Raw genomic sequence first — 18,916 nt, 5'->3', positions numbered from 1 at the left:
GCTTCATAGCTTTCTGACACTTCACAGAATACAGAAACCAGTCTCTAGCTTGGTACCCCATCCTTGTTTCTTGCAGAACAAGGCAGTGAATTGATTGACCTAGTTCTTTCTCCACACAGCAGCTGATCACCACTTGGAGTTTTGGACAGTTCTCTCCCATTGTGGGAGATCATTTTGTTAAGGGGTTAAGGCAAGCATCAAACAGAAGCCAGTTAACTGAGCTCCTGGACAGAAGCTGTCACTACATGGCTCAGTTCTGCTGCCCTTACTCACACAGAGTAGCATCTTACTATGTGAGTAAACCCTCCATTGAACCACTTGCCCCAATAAGGTAGGCCCACCCTGAATTCCAGAATGGGATTGTAAATCTTTCAATCCCTGAAATTCCTTGGTAATTACGAAGAAAAGCTGATGCTTCTCACTGGAACTATTCTGCTCCTAGTGGCAGCTCACACAAATGGATGTAGTGCTAATTTAAGACTGAAATATACTATCTACACTGGAGTGGGAGGTGTAATTTCCCACACTAGCTGCAATCCAGCTAGCACACTAAAAACAACAGTGTAACAGCCTCCATGAGTACAATCCCATCTGAAACTCCAGGTGAGTAGTCTTAGTGGCTAGGCTATGCCACGTCAGTGGCTACACTTCTATTTTTAGCACACTCACTCAATCAACTACATCTCCAGCTCCTGTGAAGATGTATCCTCAGATACATAGGTACAACTCCTGGTGGATGTAGTGAAGCTTCCATTAAATTCTCTTGGCCAACTTCAGATGTGGCTTAAACAGTGTTGTAAATTACACATCAAGCCAAACTCTGCCCTGCTGCTATATGCTCCAGTGAGTGGTACTATGCCATATTTATAATCATGTAACAGGCAGAATTCAAGCCATATTGTGATCTCACTTACCCTTGTTAACTCCAGCAGAGTTACTCCAGGCTTATTTTGGTGCAAATGAGATCAGAATCTGTCTCATTGACTTGAGTGGGAGTTGTTTGCATTTGAAGCATTATTTGTCACAACATTATGAGATTTAAAAAAAAAAAATACATTTGCAGTCCTTTTTATTTGTCTTCTGGTATTTGAGTATTTAGGGTGCCCTTGAGTCACATTTTCAAACTTTCCTCCACAGACATGAGGGCAAGAAACACTTTTCTTTTCTTTTTTTTAAGTTCAGATTCTCAACTAATCACAAAAAGAAACGCACGAAAGCTTATGCTCAAATAAATTTGTTAGTCTCTAAAGTGTCACAAGTACTCCTTTTCTTTTTGCAAATACAGAGTAACACCGCTGCTACTCTGAAACCTGTCAACTAATCACATGGCTTTAGAAGCTAGGCTTGAAGAAAACCACCAACTATTGCAAGGTTCGTGATATAATCTTGAGAGTTGACCTCACTGTGTTAGCTTTGTGTGTGAGAGAAGCAAGGCAGACAATGGATATCAACACAGATAGGGAACAAAACCTAGAAACAATCCAGCACTGAAGTATTTTGCTTTCCCCTGATGTTTATAAAGGAAGGCAGGAAATGTACAAATGCTGACAAGATCTAGTGGACTAGCTAACAGATAGGGAACTTCTAAAATGTCACTTCCTTTGGTACAGAGAAAGAACAGACAACAAAAAGAGTCAGTTCTGGTGAAGTCAATGGAGCTGCATCAATTTACACAAGTAGAGGATCTGGCCTGAAGTCCTATTTGTGGTGAAAAGCCAGGCATTGAACAGGGGAGTGCTCCTAATTCTAACCCAGTCGAAGATGAAGGAGAAAAACCTAACTTCAGCCAAACTCTGTGGGCTGTAGGTGGGAGGGTTCTAACTGCACCTGTGTATTTGATGATGCAACAGTCCTGAAGTGGAGCAAGGTCAGGGTGCTCGGGAGGGGGATTTTTCTGTTTGTTTTCTCAAAGCTTTTCTTTAAGAAACTATGGCCTCCTCCCAAAATAACAGTGTTTTTACCAGGCTGACAAAGTGAAATAAGGAGTTTGGCATTTTGTACTGTCTGCTTCCTTGCTCTGAGTCATGCGCTGTGAATTCTGGGGGGAGAAGGGCAAGCGAGGGAGGTGTGCCTGTGTTTGTCTTGGAACACTGCTAATGGGCCCAGCAGCCATCTCCGCTCTACAGAGATGGACTTTCTTACCCTAAACAGCAATCGGAAAGGAACTGACTGATCTTGGGCCCAGAAGCAACCACTGCGCGACAGATATGGTCTTTCTTACCCTCGAAGGCAGGCTAAAAGGCACAGACTGGCTGGCTGTGGCTTTGAAAGTTTCATGCCGCTGGAACAGACTCCATATTTATCCAGGTCTAGGAATAAAAAATTAAGGATTCACTAAAGATGTGATTTTTAAAAGGAAGAAATACATGAAATTCAAGGAATAAAAATAGTCAGAAGCCTGCTTAGCTCTTCCAGCACAGTTTGGGACAGCTGGGATTTCTTCAGGGGACGTTTACATGCTTGGGGGCAAATTCAGACCTGGTGTAAGTAGGTGGGACTCCATGGGCCTGGAGTCACCTGCCACTGCTGCAGGGATGTGTACTTTGTATCAGACACTTAGATATTTCGGGACAGATTCAATGGGAGTTGGGTGCCTAAATACTTTTGAGAATCTAGGCCGCAGATCCTACAGGGATAGATATAATATGGGTATATGGAAAAGTAATATGACTCCATATGCTTGTCCCAAGAGCAGGACAAGTGGCATTTCTAGCACCACTCTTAAGGAGGGTTGCAGGAGAAGAGGGAAGTAGAAGCATACTCAGGAGTTCTGGCCACCTGTTATAGTTCCTTTCCCCTCCCTCATGGAGCTTCAATTCTGGCCCCTACCCCTCCCCAGCAGTTATACCACTGCTGGGAGCCCTGAACTCCTCAGGAGTGCATTTAGCGAGGTGGCTTCAATGAAGCTGGCCTATTTAGACCAGATCCAAATTTGGCCTTAGGACTTGCTGCTACTCCCAATGAAGCCAATGTCCCTATACATAGCTAGTGAAGTGTGAGTGTAAGTCTTCGCAGGCTCAGGACCCACGGGCTTAACCAGCCCTCTGTTCTCAGATGAATATCACTCCCCATTAGTACAGTCAGAGATGAGACTATGCCCCAGGAGCTGCTGGCCCTTACTCTGAAATACCTTTGAAACAAATGGAGATAAAGCCACAATGAGCTGCAGAGCTGAGGCTCACAGAGAAGTGTTTAGATTGCACAGCAGCCAAAGCAAATACATTTGCACTGCAAGTTATAGAAAGCTGTTAATCAGCCATGTAACCAATTGCTTTAAGCCAAAAATTATCTTCCTTCTGCATCCTGGAGCCAAAGACCTAACATGACCCTGATCAAGCTAAGCACTATCTAAGGAGTTACACTATAACAGAAAGGGAAGGGAAATATTTTAAAAATATTACCAAAAATGTAACCAATTCGCATGGCTATTTGTTTTCACCCCCATCAATGTTTATTGTTTGCCTTTCACTGATTGGATTTGGGCCCAGTTTTGCTCACAAGAAACTAAGGGCAGATGTGCTGCTGCTCCATTGATTTCAATGGAGCTATGACAATTTATACTAGGTGAGGATCTCCCCTCTAGTTTCTGCGCAAAGCCATCAGTTAGTAGAGAAGGTTCAGCCATAAACTGGACCCAGGTTCTCCAAAAGGGTTGACAAAGCCCAGCGATGCTTTCATAGCACCTTGGCTGAGTTTAAAGTTCATACCATGAGCTGAAATCAGGCTAAGCTATCTGGGCTTTGGATTTTGTAAACTAAAGTTTTGTGCAGCCATAATAGAGAAGCCCAATCTACTCTCTTATTTCTACGGATTAATCCCTCAGGGTCGGGGATAAGGTAATCAGCGAAAGGTTGTTTCAAATGCCCATGCTAAATCACTTCTGCTTCTGGGGAATGAACTGCGCACTGGAGGTACAACTATACTGGAATAAAAGACCTGCAGCACAACTATGGCTGGCCCGGGTGAGCTGAATTGGGCTTGTCGGGCTTAAAACCTGCAGTGTAAATGTTTGGGCTCAGGCTACAGCCAGAGCTCTGGGACCCTCCCCCCTTGCAGAGTCCCAGAACTCAGGCTCTAACTCAAGCCCAAATGTCTACACAGCAATGTTACAACCCCACAGCCAGAGGCCTGCAAGCCCAAGTCAGCTGGCACAGGCCAGCCACAGGTATTTAACTGCTGTGTAGGTGTACCTCTAGAGACCTGGTTTCAATTCCTCTCTCTGCCACAGACTCCCCATGTGACCTTGGATGAGTCACTTAATCTCTCTGGACCTCAGCTCCCCATAAAATGAGGATAAGGCCACTTCCTTGGTCTGTCTTGTCTCTTTAGACTGTAAGCTGTTTGGGACAGGGACTGCCTCTTACTGTGTGTTTGTACAGGACCATGTCCCCCAAGGTATTTAGGCACCTAATTTCTATTGAAATCAATAGGACTTTGGTGCCTAAATACATTGGAGGATGCGGGCCTACATTGCTTAGCACAACGCTGGATGCTGCTGTCATAGACATTAAAAAAGCTTGAAAGTTTTCTGCCTCCTCTTTTTGGCCCTTTACAGTTAGCAGGGAGCCTGACCATTTTCTTGCTGGGTTTCTCATAGAGCTGAAGCCAAGTGCTTGCAGGTCCATTTGTTTGCTCCATTCGGTCTGCATGTGGGCACCAATGGCAGTGCCACAGCACAAACAGGCTTAGCCCAGTGGACAGGATTTGCTGCCTCAGTTTCTCCTTTGTGGAATGGGAGTAATAATACCTACCTGGCTGGGTGGTGGCGAAAAAAATCAATCAAGGTTTACAAAGAGGATAAGCCCTAAATGCTGTTAGTTGTATGCATCATTCGCAACATTGACACTAGGCTTAAGGGACCATGGGCCAGATTCTGCACTGCATCTCCTAAATGACATAGTGCAGGGAAGGCAGAAGGACTTCTCCAACTTACAGCAGTCTATCCTAGGTTGCCTAGGGGCTGAGGCCTAGAGTCTCCATCGCTCCAAGCACTATGGCTACTTCCCTTCTGTAGCTCCACCTCCACCTGGTCCTCTATACCCAGGCTTGCAAGAGGGCAGCATGGAGCCACTTATGTTGGCCCTCTATTGCTCCTAAACAAGGGCCGTTCTCCCTCAGGGCAGCCAGGGCTGGCCCTAGACTAAATGGCACCCCCCCGTCCATTTGTTTCCCACCAAATTGCCCCTTGCTGCAGACTAGATTGCAATTGAGCTTTTCACTTCCTATACTGAACTCCTGAAGGCTTCTTCAGGGGCATCTTATTTTCTATGCGGGAAAACAGACAGTATTAGGGAGAACAAAAGCTATGTTCCACAGTCTTAGAAAGTCATCAAACATTATGTGTCAAGCATGACAAAAGAAGTAACAGTATTTCTTTTAAATTGTTGCATGGATAGGTGTTCGATAGATATTTCTGGTGTCTCCTTAAATATGTCCTTTATTAGTTGCCTTAGACTCTGCAAGTATTAAAACACAAGTACACTTTCACAATTTACACAATAAAACAAGGTTCACAATATCGCAGCTGGGCTCTCACTTCACTTTGTTCTTATATCTCACTGAATGACGGGTGACACCCCCCCCCCTTATATACCCGTGAGGGCATGGCTGACAACATGGCTGAGGTTTGAGAAAAATGTAGATCTCAGAAAGCCTGGAAGGTTTCACGAGATTCTACAAAGGTCCAGAACATTCTAGGAGGTTAGTGAAAAATGAATCTACGTATGAAATACTTGAAACACGTTACTTCAAACATTCTATTTTCCCTTTTGTCCCTAACAATGAAAACAGCACCCCCAGCCTGGTGCCCAGCACCTCAGGTGGTTGCCTGGCTCACCTGCCTGTAAATCCTGCCTTGTTTGCAGCTCATTTACAGCCCACCTATGTCACTGGACAGCATATAAGTGCCTATGAGGGGCCATAATTGGTCCCTTGTTTTTATTGAGCACTCTACTTGGCATTGTCTTATGTTCTCAAACTGGGGGTCAGGACCCCTCAGGGGGTCACAAGGTTATTACATGGGGGGTCGTGAGCTGTCAGCCTCTACCACAAACCCCACTTTGCCTCCAGCATATATAGTGGTGGTAGATATATAAAAAAAATGTTTTTAATTTATAAGGAGGGTCGCACCCAGAGGCTTGCTATGTGAAAGGGGTCACCAGTACAAAAGTTTGAGAATCACTGTCTTACAGCCAGAGCCTGAAAATGCTTAATACCCAGCAGAGTGCTCTGTCCCATGAAGAGTTCCATTGAAGTCTCATCTCCTGGGTACTCAAGGGTTTCATGGGATAGGTGCTGATTTTGGAGTCAAAAAGCAAATACAGAATCACAGCACCTGTTTCTTGTTTTACACTCACTGCCATTTTTAGGGATTGTCCCACTGTAACAACCTCCAGTTTCTTTCATTCATTGCTTCCAGCACTGTCCGTCTTACAGACGGCAGTGAGAAGGCAGGCACTTTAGCTTTGTCTCCAGCTCCATCAGACTCCCAGAGACTCCCCCACTGCCATGGGCAGTGGGATGCTGTTGGGGTCTATGGGACTTTGCTAGTTAGCAAGCGCTGATATCTTTTGTAAGCATTTGCAAGTCCCTTGTTCTGAGGTCCCCCTAGTGGAAATTCCTTCTGTCCCAGAGCTTGGTTAGCATCACAGTCCCTCTTTTATCTAATACCTCGGTGTCAGTGACCCTGGAGTCACCCAGGAGGGCGGGTATCAGTGTCTGCCCTTGTAAACATGTGTAGGAAATCTCCATTCATCACTCCCACTCCCCCTCTATTATTGTGCCTGTCTTTTGATGCCCCATTCTCTAGTGTACTGCCTTTGTCCTGTTAGCCTCTTGCCGCCAGCAACAGTGGGAAAACATTGTGGAGTTAGATGCAGCTGGAGATGAAGCTAATGATAATCTCTGTGCTTCCCTGTTTGTCTTTCCACAACCGTCTGTGAGGGTACGTCTACTCTGCAATGAAACACCTGCGGCTGGCCTGGGTCAGCTGACTCAGGCTCATGGGGCTTGGACAGACAGCAGGGCTGTAAAACTGTGGTATAGACATTCGGGCGGGAGCCCAGGCTCTGGGACCCTCCCCTCTTGCAGGGTCCCAGAGCTTAGGCTTCAGCCTGAGAATCTACACCGCAATTTTATAGGCCTGCAGCCCAAGTCCCGCGAGCCTGAGTCCACTGACCCAGGCCAGCCATGGGTGTTTAATTGCAGTGTAGACACCCCAAGAGAATCAGTACCCCGAACAGCAAATGAGATATGTTTTACCCTGTTGCATGGTGAGAGGGTCAAAGGCATTGATTTCCTACCCACTGCCACACCTGCCCAGAGGCCAGGCATAATATGGCACTGCTCTTGGTAAACACTCTCCAGGAGTGCTAAGGTCTCCAAAGGCAGGGCCAGGGCCACACACCCCTCACCCCAAGGCAGAAGGGAGGGGAGCATAGGCTGAGCTCTCTGCTAGGGTGCCAGAGCTGACTCTGCTGCTTGTTCTCCTCTGGAGCCTCAAGGAGGAGTTCCCTCCCAGATACCTTCTGGGATTCCCACTGCAGCCCAACCCCTTCTTTCCTCCAGCAAAGTGGTGATTTAAAGACATGAGCTGCCAGCCCTTGGTCACAGAGGGAGGCAGTGGCAGAGTCAGTGTTAGAAGTAGGAGCTCTTGACTTCCAGGTTTTTCCCTAAGTCAATTTCTCAATGAGGTTTTTTTGAGCTGCGCCCCCTGAGGGCTGTGTCACCACATGCTGCTCTTGAACCATGCTTGCAACTTCCACTGGCAACAGTGGATGCTCTGCAGCCAGACAGAGGGCAGGGTATGGTGCCAAGTGTGCTGCAGGGATTGGGGTCTGCTAAAGCCACATCCTATGCAGAAGGAGATGCATGGACTGCTTTGAGAATTTGGCATAGCTGGAAAAACATTAATAGTAATTGTGCTTATGACTTAGGTCTTTTATCTTCAAATTACTTAGTCACCAGTGAGTCGAGTTTAGCCTGTCACTCTGGCCTCTGCTCCAAGGCTGTTGGCACTTAACTAACCCTAACCCCCAACCAAGACCAGGCCTCCACTGTGCTAGGTGCTGTACGAACATATTAAGCCAGTCCCTGCCCCAAAGAGCTCACAGGAACAATAATGTTGCAGTATCACTGGGCTACTTGCTACAATGGAGGATTGTGACCAGAGTCACAGCTGACCTCCCAAGTAGCCTACAAGCCCTGCAATCTGTAAATCCATATGTTGTGTCAGTGGGCCTCTGATATATTTGTATAAACAATCCCTGTGCCATGTGCTACTGTAATAGCAGCCTATCTTGTGATCCTAATCTCCATCAACAAACAAAGTTCTAAATGCCAACTAACATCTATGCAGAATCTTGCTTGCTGAAACCCATACTCCATTTAATTAGCAGGCAGAGCATTTTTACACCACATATAATGGTACTCACTGCTACATGATTTTGTTGAGACTAATGCTTATCAGGATTCAGAAAGGAATTTATATGGATAATAAGAACATCTAGGGTAACATTCGATAGGATCCAAATTTATGAGGGTTGTAAACCCTCCTGGCTTCAAGGCATAAACCAGCCTCTAAGTATCTGGGATTAGGAAGAACCTTCCCCAAATGGAAGAATATTCCACAGTTGCCAGATGGGGTTTCTTCCACCTTCCTCTGAGGCATCTGGCCACTGTGAGAAATAGATGGACTAGATGGGCCCTTATTCTGATCCACTGTGTACCTAGGGTAAGACAAGTTAAAATCATGAACTCTTATTTTTGCTCCCCTTGACAACAGGTGCAAATAAATGGCAAGTATTGCTCTACAACAGTACAATATGCTTACCAGTTATTATTTATGGACCACATAATGAGGGCTCCTAGGTGCTATGGGGATAACAATAGTGATATTCACAATAAATATGTGTTTACTGGTATTACAGTAGTGTCTAGAGGCCCTAGCCATCAATGTCTGAAATTTTGCTTAGACATTTAAGGGTGTCTGGGGATAGAGCTATGTACAATACCCAGCATGCAAGCAAGGCATATTGACATTTTATCCAGCTAGGAAATGCTGCTTCTAGTACCAGGGAATAGATTGAAACTTCATAACAGAAATATATATGAATAAATTAGGGGATGTAAAGTCTACAGAAAATGACACGGTCATAGAGCGTAGTCAGAGACTGACAACTGCCTATATTTTAAATGCTCATCTGGTGGAAAATATCCTCCAGGATCAGAGTCTATATACTTTAAAAATACATAGGGCCAGATTCTCAGCTGGTGTAAAACAGCATAGCTCCATTGAAGTCAATGGAGTCTTATTTTATACTTCAAAAGAGCTACGTCACTTTACACCAGCTATGTCACTTTAAATCTGCCCCCCCCCCTTTTTTTTTTAACACTGAATTTATAAGGGGGCCTGACTCAGGGGAATGAGGCAGTTTACCCATGGATGAGACTGCTGTCCTGCTCTTCCCATGTACTACTGCTTTGATCCAGCCAGAGTACTTTTAGGAGAGAGGTTGAACGCCAGTTTCCATGGATAATTCAATCCTTGGGTCTTCTGCATAGCCTGCCAAGAAGGCACTTAATGCTAATTGTGGGAATATGGACACTTCTGTACTGGCAACTGCACTGAATCTCACCAGATTTGTTTTATAAAGGCTATCAAACAGATCCCAGATGGTGACGAGTTTGGGTCATTACTGATCTGAGACAAAATCCTGCAAACAAATATGCCAGTGAGTAATTGTGTGAGTAGTCCTGTGGAACTCAGAAGGAAGGAGCCCATCAGCTCAAAATCCTAGAGAACATCATAACATAAGTCAAACTGAGAGGATATTCCTATATGGAAACTAAATTAATGACAAATCGCAATTAAAATGGAGGGTCCTGGTAGTTTCCTCATATGCCTCATAATGTTGCAAAACAAAGTCTCCAGACAGGGAAAGTCTCTGTCCAGAGAAGAGCCAGAACTGAAACAGTAGTGGTTGCTATAGATAAAGAGTGCGGTAATTTGCTAGAGCTCTGGAGCACAAGCACTGAATAGCAGGGATGTGCTGCAAGGCTAGAATGAGGAGCATTGCCAGAGCTGTATGTGGAAAGCATACAATCAAAATCAGGGCCCAATTGTGCTAGACACTGTAGAAACGCATGGTAAGAGACAATCCCTGCCCCAAAGATCTTACAATCTAAATAGCTCTGTAAAGAAACGTGAGGGGAAACAGAGGGTTGACATGACTTGTTGAAAGTTACACAACTGGTCAGTGGCAGAGCCAGAAATAGAAACCAGGGGCTGTATCCTCCAGCCCTGCTCCTTTATCTGCAGTGCTACTAGTCCTTTGCTTTCACAAGCACTAAATTTACACTACGATTACAAAAATAATAAAAACCAAAGCAATTTAACTCAAAGTAGGTACACCATTGCATTCTAGGCCATCAAGGAGGAGTTTAAAGGGGAGAAAAAACTCTACAGTCATTAAGAGAGCATGAACACTCAGTGGCAAACTGCATATCCAGAGAATGACAGAAATACCCAGTGGTACTGTACATGCGTGCACAAAGGAGGAATGGGGAAGATTGCCCTACATCATAGACTGAATTTATTCAGAGGGCAGAACAAGAATTGAGAAACATACATCAGAAACATTTATCACAAGGTTGAAGGCGCCTCGAATTAACAAGGCAGTAGATCAGGAGAACATATATTTGATCTCCCAGAAACAGGAGATGCTTTGGCAAGTTCAAGGGAGACCCAGGGGCCTTGAACACAGTCCACATAGCTCAGTAATTTAACAAAGTTCCAGGGACACTACAGAACAATGTATAGAAAAGGCACTTTGACACAAGCTGCAGGGCAAGGGGGGGAGGGGGTGTTGCACCAATTAGGTAACCCAGTGAGAGGATTTAGCCTAAATGGAGGGATTACAGTTTCAAGAAAGTGGTGTTGTGCCAAGGAACTGATTGTATCTAATTGGAATATTTTAGGCAAATGAAAGACAAATCCTATTGGGAGTTTCAGAGTGTAAAGTTATCAGACAAAAAAATTCCCATATTTTGTCTGAAGAGGTAGCAAATGAAAGGCAGCCAAAAGCAGGAGCTTTTCAAACCAAAGGCCAGATGTAATACAAATTAGGCCTGGGGTTTGAGCTACAAAAGCCAACACAGACCTTGGGAACTAGACTGTTCAGGGGACTGCACATAACACAGAGCCTTGTGCTTCTAGGTCACCAGGCCCAAGTTAATAGGGACTGAAACTTGGTGATCCCAGCCCAGTTCCTAGTGGATAGGTGCCTACACCATACAAACAAGTATTGCAAGGGAAGTTTTGTTGACAGAAGCCACAACAGGATAGACGTGGCTGGGATCAAGGTGTTGAACTCACAACGGCTTGGATTAATCTTTTCTTCAGTTCTGGCTGGTTTAGGCTGGAACTCAAAACTCACTGGAAAATTCCATCAACAGCTCAGCATTGAACCTGGTTTCTACACAAAAGTGAGTCCCAGAGGTTCACTCCAAACTGGGCCTAGATTTCCTCAGAAGGTTTGCACAGATGGTGTGGGCATAGCTTCCATCCTATACCTGTTCTGGAGACAGAGCACCAAATTTATTTAAGCATACCCCTGGCTAAGCCACAGCCCAAAAGCCATTGTGTAATGATGTGCTGTGGGGATTCCTTTTGTTGAGTCCCTCTTGATGTGTCATGCAGGAAAATAAGTGGGAGAGTGACTTGAGAACAAGGATGAAAGCAGGATCAAGAATAGCTTGACTCTAATGACTTGCTGTATTGTCTGTTGAGTTTTCCAAAGCAAACAGAACTCCAGGAGTGTTACTTTTGCAACCACACATGGTCCATGAGCACAAAGCAGAACCCAGGAATGACTCATGGGCATTTTTCTAAGGCATCTTGGTAAGGTGGGAAATTAAAAGAAAACAAACAATGTTATGCCACTCAATAGTTATGCTGAACTTCTGCAAAGGCCATCTGGGCTCCAGCTCTATGTTATGATATATAGCATTTTAGGATTCACGATTGCATTCCTGAAATAAGACCCTCTAGCTCTGCAAAGATATACAAATACTAAGGCTATTCTAGGATTAAGAGCAAGATATTAATACAAATCAACACAAACAAAGTAAAGGTGCAAGGAGCATCCTGCATGCAAACAAAAACAACCAACCACAAATGTTCTATTTTGAGGTACAAGCGAGAGAGTCATAGTGGCAGAGATAATTCTGTCAGCCTCTTGGACACAACCCAATGTAAAGTAGAAATTCAGGACAAACACACCTGATTGTTTTTATACTCCCAGAGTATGGGGTGCTGCTGTTTCTACTGTCACCGAGAGTCTTACCAGCATAATCGGCAGGGACTCAGTTCAGATTAGATGGAACTGTAACTCAACTCACATACACATTTCAGTTCCAGAGTGGGGTTCTTAACTTACAAAACCCACATCAGACCCTCAGCTGTGAGAGCCAGGGTAGCTCCATATTGATTGTATAGCTCCCAAGTGAGGTTGTGGAATCCCCATCATTGGAGGTTTTAAAGAACAGGTTACACAAACACCTATCAGGAATGGACTAGGTTCTCTTGGTGCTGCCTCAGGACCGGAGGCTGGACTGGATGTCTTTGAGGTCCCTTCCAGCTGTACACTTCTATGACTCTATGATTGCAATGGAACTGTGCAGGTTTACACCAGCTGAGGATCTGGTCCTCTAAATCCAAATTGTCTCTCTAATCCAGGGGTGGCCAACCTGAGTCTGAGAAAGAGCCAGAATTTACCAGTGTACATTGCCAAAGAGCCACAGTACTACGTCAGCAGCCCCCCTTCCAGCTCCCCCCCACTCCCAGCACCTCCCACCCACTGGCAGCCCTGCCGATCAGCGCCTCCCCCTCCCGCCCAGCACCTCCCGATCAGCTGTTTCGTGGCATGTAGCAGGCTCTGGGGGTGAAGGGGGAGGAGCAAGGAACGAGGGCTCTGCAGGCTCTGGGGAGGGGGCAGGAAGGGGTGGAGTGTGGGGAGGGCTTGTGGCAGAGCCAGGGATTGAGCAGTGAACACCCCCTGGCACATTGGAAAGTTGGCGCCTGTAGCTCCAGCCCCGGAGTCGGTGGCTACACAAAGAGCCGCATGTTAATTTCTGAAGAGCCACAGGTTGACCACCCCTGCTCTAATCTGTTTATTCTCATCCCTTACTGCCCCAAGTGGTAGCTGAAGTCCTTTAATGCTAGTGTCCACACTGGGCAGCATTGTCTCAATCATTTAACTTTTTTTTTTTTTTGGCCCATCTTGCCCCAGGGTGGCATCTTGGCAGAATAAAGGCAATACATGTGTTATTGCTTTTTACCATGAGGAAAATTAACATGTGGATTAATATAGCTGAGAGCCATGTAAGGCTGCTACATTCCACCCTACCACCTAGGAATCTTTCCTGTGGTCAAGAGAAAGCTTGAGCTGTTTAAGTCATTGGCAATTTTGCCTGAGATTAACCTACAGGACCAAGTCCTTGTTGATGTTTCTTGATGGGAGTTTCAGTACTCTTTGAGCGAATCTCAGTGAAGACATGGCTGAAAGATATCTAGCAAAATGAAATCCACTCCCTTCATATGCAGATCCTTTGTTCTGATTTCATTTTTATTTTTGCCATAGAAGAGGAAAATCAAAGAGGAAAACCACTGAGTTGCTTAGTAGATAGAGCACTGAACTGGGACTCATGAGACCTAGTCCCATCTCTGTCCTGATGGGTGACCTTGGGCAAGTCACTTCCCCTCTCTGTATCTCAGTTTCCCCACCTGAAAATGGAAATAATAATAATATTGACCATCAGGGGCCAGCTTGTAGCAGAACCATTCTCCTGGCAACCTAATGAGTGCAGCTGACCCTGGATTATTTAGTTGGTGTTGGTCCTGCTTTGAGCAGGGGATTCGACTAGATGACCTCCTGAGGTCTCTTCCAACCCTAATATTCTATGATAGAAGCTGTCTGACTACACCACCTAACTGGCTGCAGGAAACAGCAAGCTGATATTTAAGCAGCAGTTCTGCAACAGTTCAATATGCTTCTTGCCTGCAACTGTTCATGGTCTTGTCCCTGCCTCTGCTATCTCTAATCCTGCTCTAGTCCCAGCCTGTATCTGCTCCTGCCCCAGCATCCAGCTCCATTCTGACTCCAGGCTCAGATCCTCAGCTACATCTCCTGACTGTGACCCAGGTTAACCCTTTGGCTTCAGACTCCTGGCTCTGACCTTTGCCTTCACTCCAGGACCTGCCCTGACTGGATTCATCTCTAACTGGTAGGCTGGACTATTGCTCCAACCATTAGGCCAGACCAGCCATGACTCAGTCACGGACACTGACCTCTTTTGTAGAACAATTTCAGATCCATAGATGATAAGTGATAGGTATTTTAGCGAGGGTCAACTGGCCTCCACTAATGCACCTATTTGTGTATGCAAGAATCCTCTTTGGGCAGGCACATGCAAATCAGGTCATTAGACACACAGTTACCCAGCCCATATGATTGCTTATGAAGCTGTGTGGCTTTAGCAACACTGGATGGATCCAACTGCATACCAGCACATGGAGGCTGGTTTTAAAATGTTTGGGGGCAAATTTTCAATCTACAGCATAAAGTCCATGTGTCCCCTGTAAGAATTCTAAGAACTTTGAGGTGTGGTGTGGAATTGAAGTGAATTGCAAGCCTCCCTTTGGGAGAGGAACAGAACTTTACTGAGAAAAGGCAAAACCTTGAGAGATCCTGAGAAATCCTAAACCCCGCTGAAATCAATGAGTTGTGGGGGCTCAGCTCTGCTCAGGCTTTATAGAATCATAGAACTGGAAGGGACCCCGAGAGGTCATCTAGTCCAGTCCCCGGCACTCAAGGCAGGACTAAGTATTATCTAGACCAGTGGTGGGCAAACTACGGCCCGTGGGCTGGATCCGGCCCCTCAGGGCTTTGGATCTGGCCCACGGGATTGCCCCCCGTAGTGCCGCAGGCCACACATCGCTCTTAGAAGCAGCTGGCACCACGTCCCTGAAGCCCCGGGGGGGCAGAGGGCTCCATGCCTTGCCCTTGCCTCCCGACACCGCCCCCCCGGAGCTCCCATTGGCTGGGAATGGGAGCTTTGGGGGAGGTACCTGGAGGCACAGCCAATGGGAGCTTTAGGGGAGGTACCTGGAGGCGTGGCAAGAGCAGTGCGCAGAGCCCTGTGCGCTCCCTCCCCCACCCAGGGGCCGCGCAGGGACGTGGTTCCGGCTGCTTCCCAGAGCGGAGCGGTGCGGCGTGGGGCCAGGACAGGCAGGCAGGGAGCCTGCCCTGGCCCTGGTGCGCGCCGCTGCCACCTCAGAGCCGCTTTAGGTAAGCGGTGCCAGGCCAGAGCCTGAACCCCTCCTGCACCCCCGTCCCCCAACTCCTTGCCCTAAGCCCCCTGCTGCACGCTGCACCTCAACTCCCTGCCCTGAGCCCCCTGCTGCATCCTGCCACCTGCCCCCCAACTCCCTGCCCTAAGCCCCCTGCCTGCACCTCACACCCCTCGTGCACCCCAACTCCCTGCCCTGAGCCCTGTCGCAGTCCGCATCCCTCCTGCACCCCTGCCCTGAGCCCTGTCCTGTACTCCACACACCCCCTGCACCCCAACCCCCTCCCTGAGCCCCCTCATACACCCCGCACCCCTCCTCTGCCCCAATCCCTTGCTCTGAGCCTGTTCCTGCACACCGCACCCCCTCCCACACCCCAATCCCCTGCACCAGCCCTGCATACAATTTCCCCACCCAGATGTGGCCCTTGGCCCAAAAAGTTTGCCCACCCCGATCTAGACCGTACCTGACAGGTGTTTGTCCAACCTGCTCTTAAAAATCCCCAATGATGGAGATTCCACAACCTGCCTAGGCAATTTATTCCAGTGTTTAACCACTCTGACAGTTAGGAAGATTTTCCTAATGTCCAACCTAAACCGCCCTTGCTGCAATTTAAGTCCATTGCTTCTTGTCCTATCCTCAGAGGTTAAGAACAACAATTTTTCTCCCTCCTCCTTGTAACAACCTTTTATGTACTTGAAAACTGTTCTCATGTCCCCTCTCAATCTTCTCTTCTTCAGACTAAAAAAACCCAATTTTTTCAATCTTCCCTCATATGTCCTGTTTCCTAGACCTTTAATCATTTTTGTTGCTCTTCTCTGGACTTTTTCCAGTTTGTCCACATCTTTCCTGAAATGTGGTGCCCAGAACTGGACACAATACTCCAGTTGAGGCCTAATCAGCACAGAGTAGAGCGGAAGAATTACTTCTCGTGTCTTAGTTACAGTACTCCTGCCAATACATCCCAGAATGATGTTTGCTTTTTTTGCAATAGCGTTACACTGTTGACTCATATTTAGCTTGTGATCCACTATGACCCCTAGATCCCTTTCTGCAGTACTCCTTCCTAGGCAGTCATTTCCCATTTTGTATGTGTGCAACTGATTGTTCCTTCCTAAATGGTTGACCCAATGTGATAAATTTTCCTCAGTGACGATTGACCCAACGGCTGAAAAGATGCTTCTCCTTCCTTTCAAGAGGCAGCAGAGATAATGTAACAGGCTGCAGATTAGACTTTCATTGTAAAGAGTATGTGATCTGGGCCTGAACATCAGACCTTTGTGGCCATTTTCTGCTTGCAGTTACATTTGTGCAACCCCATCATGATCATAAGAATCCTAACATCATTTAAGAACACACCCAAGGAGCAATTCCTGAAGGTATTGTCTGAAGTCTGGGATTTTGGGACTCCAGGGAGGGAAAAGAGAAAAATCATCTCTGCCATAGGTTTTAATAATAGTGAACTGGGCCCCTGCTGGCAGACATTGTTTCTATAACTTAAGAGTGGAGAGCGTGCATGTGTGGATGCATGCGCACATGAGCAGGTCAGACTGTTTGAGTGATTGGGTTTCCTCTAGGGGTCAGGGTTAGTTTCTGTACCAGCCAGAGAAAATCTCCTACCTCCCAGCCTGAAGGAGCAAGTTTACACATAGGTCTCCATTTCTGATGGAAAGGAAAAACATTGCAGATTTTCCTGTCAATTCCTGGAGCAATTCCTTTGAGGTCTAGATTTACAGTGGGGTAAATGAGAACATAAATCTAATCCTTTGCGTCCTCAGCAGGATAAATCTCACTTTATGTTCAGGGTCCATTTATAAATAGTTTTTAAAGGGTTAATAAACAATTAATAGATTTTTTTAATAAGTGGTTTAATCAACTTACTTATTGTTATGGAGTCCGATAAGTTGCTTATAACCTTATAATACTTCCTATTGAAGTGTTTATAACCACCTATAACACCCCCGCTCATGTCTATAACATATTAATCTTTTATAAACCCTTCATAAATGGAACCTTAATAAAATTGCTTATTCTTTGGGGAAAAAGATAACCAAAGTATAAATTGGAAACGAAGTGGGGGGCGAAGGGGGAGCGGCCACACACACACACAGAGCAAGTAAAATAAATCAATCTACATAGAAACACAGGAATTGCCTGACCAGGTCACCGCCTTGGTCCATCTAGACCTTTATCCTGTCCAAAGCGTAGCCAGTAACAGCTGCTTCAGAGAACATACATTATGAGGTATTCATTCACCAATTATGGGGCAACAACCTGAAGCATAGGAGTTGTATCTCCTGTACTTTTTATCCTCTCATAGAGCTTTGTTTTTCTTATTATCCATATAAAAGTCTGTATCAGTTTTTGAACCCTGCTATAAACTGTTGGCATCAGTGATACACAACTCATGGAACTCACCGCTACAGGGTAAGCTCCCCCACCCCCCACTCCCTAAAAAAACCCAAACACCACACCTCATATTAACTTTTCAAAGAAAGAATTAGGAGGTGCCAGATTCAGATACCCTGACTCATGGTGAGTACTATCTGACTCGTTGAGCAATTCAGTTGATTCAATGGGACTATTCAAGGAATAAGGTTCTACCTAATGTGAATAACTGTGTCAGAATCTGGCCTGAATATAGAATTGCACCTTATTAGCAAAATGCCATTATTCATGCATGGCTTAAACACTGGCCATAAAGATGCCAGCCATAGACCCTTAGATCTGACACCCAACATCCTGAAGACATTTATCACTCAGCACCCTTATCATGGTTTTAAATTCCTAAAGCCCAATACAAACAACTTATTGGTTCATTTTTCCATGCTTTTGTACATTTTTGACTGCCTCTCTCTTTCCATCTATTCAACAGCCTCAATTAGTTTCTTCACTGATTCCAATCTCTGTTGCTCCTATCAGTGCCACCATTGTTTACCCACAATACCTTTGGTGTCTGCCCCATACAGGCATGTCCATGCTCGGTTCCCATCAATTCCTGTGCAACTTTAGTGGTGCCATCTCATTCACGTCTTTTATGTATTCTCTGATGCAGAGGCCCTAGTGAGTTTCCCGGGATGCCTTAGCATTTTAAGCAGCTCTTCCCAGAGCTGGTCAGCTGAAAAGCCCTTGCTTCTACAAAAGAGGGATGACATCAGCTAGTGCAGAATCACCATGACAACCGTCCGAGATCAGCAGGCCCACAACATGTTGTTTGAATAAGTAAGCAAAGTTTAATTCTCAACAAGTTTTGGGCAGGGCCTCAGGCTTTAATTGGCAGAAATGGCTCTGTCTGTGTTCCCAGACATTTTACCTCCACTCCTGTCACTATTTTTATGAATGAAAAAAAAAATTTTCTTCAGGTGTGGAGAAGGGGAGAATGTTTTAAAAATGGCATTTGGAGTTCAATCCAGAGGTAGGACCAACATGTAAGCACCAAGTTACACTGAGACAGGAGGCCAGATCCCTTACTCAGCTCTCACTCGGGCAAACTGTCACTGAAATCGCTCAGTGGGGAGTTCTGCCTGGGAGAAGCATTGTGGGTTTGGCATATAAGGCCTGGTTTGACAT

General features: G+C 45.9%; 1 protein-coding gene across 1 annotated transcript in view; it reads right to left on the bottom strand.

Moving 5' to 3' along the window:
• Positions 1–18,468, bottom strand: part of TRIM16 (tripartite motif containing 16) — a 105,132-nt gene extending 86,664 nt beyond the window's left edge. The window contains exon 1 of the mRNA XM_074970649.1: positions 18,294–18,468. Within this exon, the coding sequence (XP_074826750.1) occupies positions 18,294–18,338 (45 nt within the window). The 5' untranslated portion in view covers positions 18,339–18,468. The remainder of the gene's footprint in view (positions 1–18,293) is intronic.
• Between the last annotated feature and the right edge of the window lie 448 nt (positions 18,469–18,916).

This window comes from Natator depressus, chromosome 14 (assembly GCF_965152275.1).
Source record: "Natator depressus isolate rNatDep1 chromosome 14, rNatDep2.hap1, whole genome shotgun sequence".
Classification (NCBI taxonomy): Eukaryota; Metazoa; Chordata; order Testudines; family Cheloniidae; genus Natator; species Natator depressus.
This window is presented reverse-complemented; position numbering and strand designations above follow the sequence as displayed.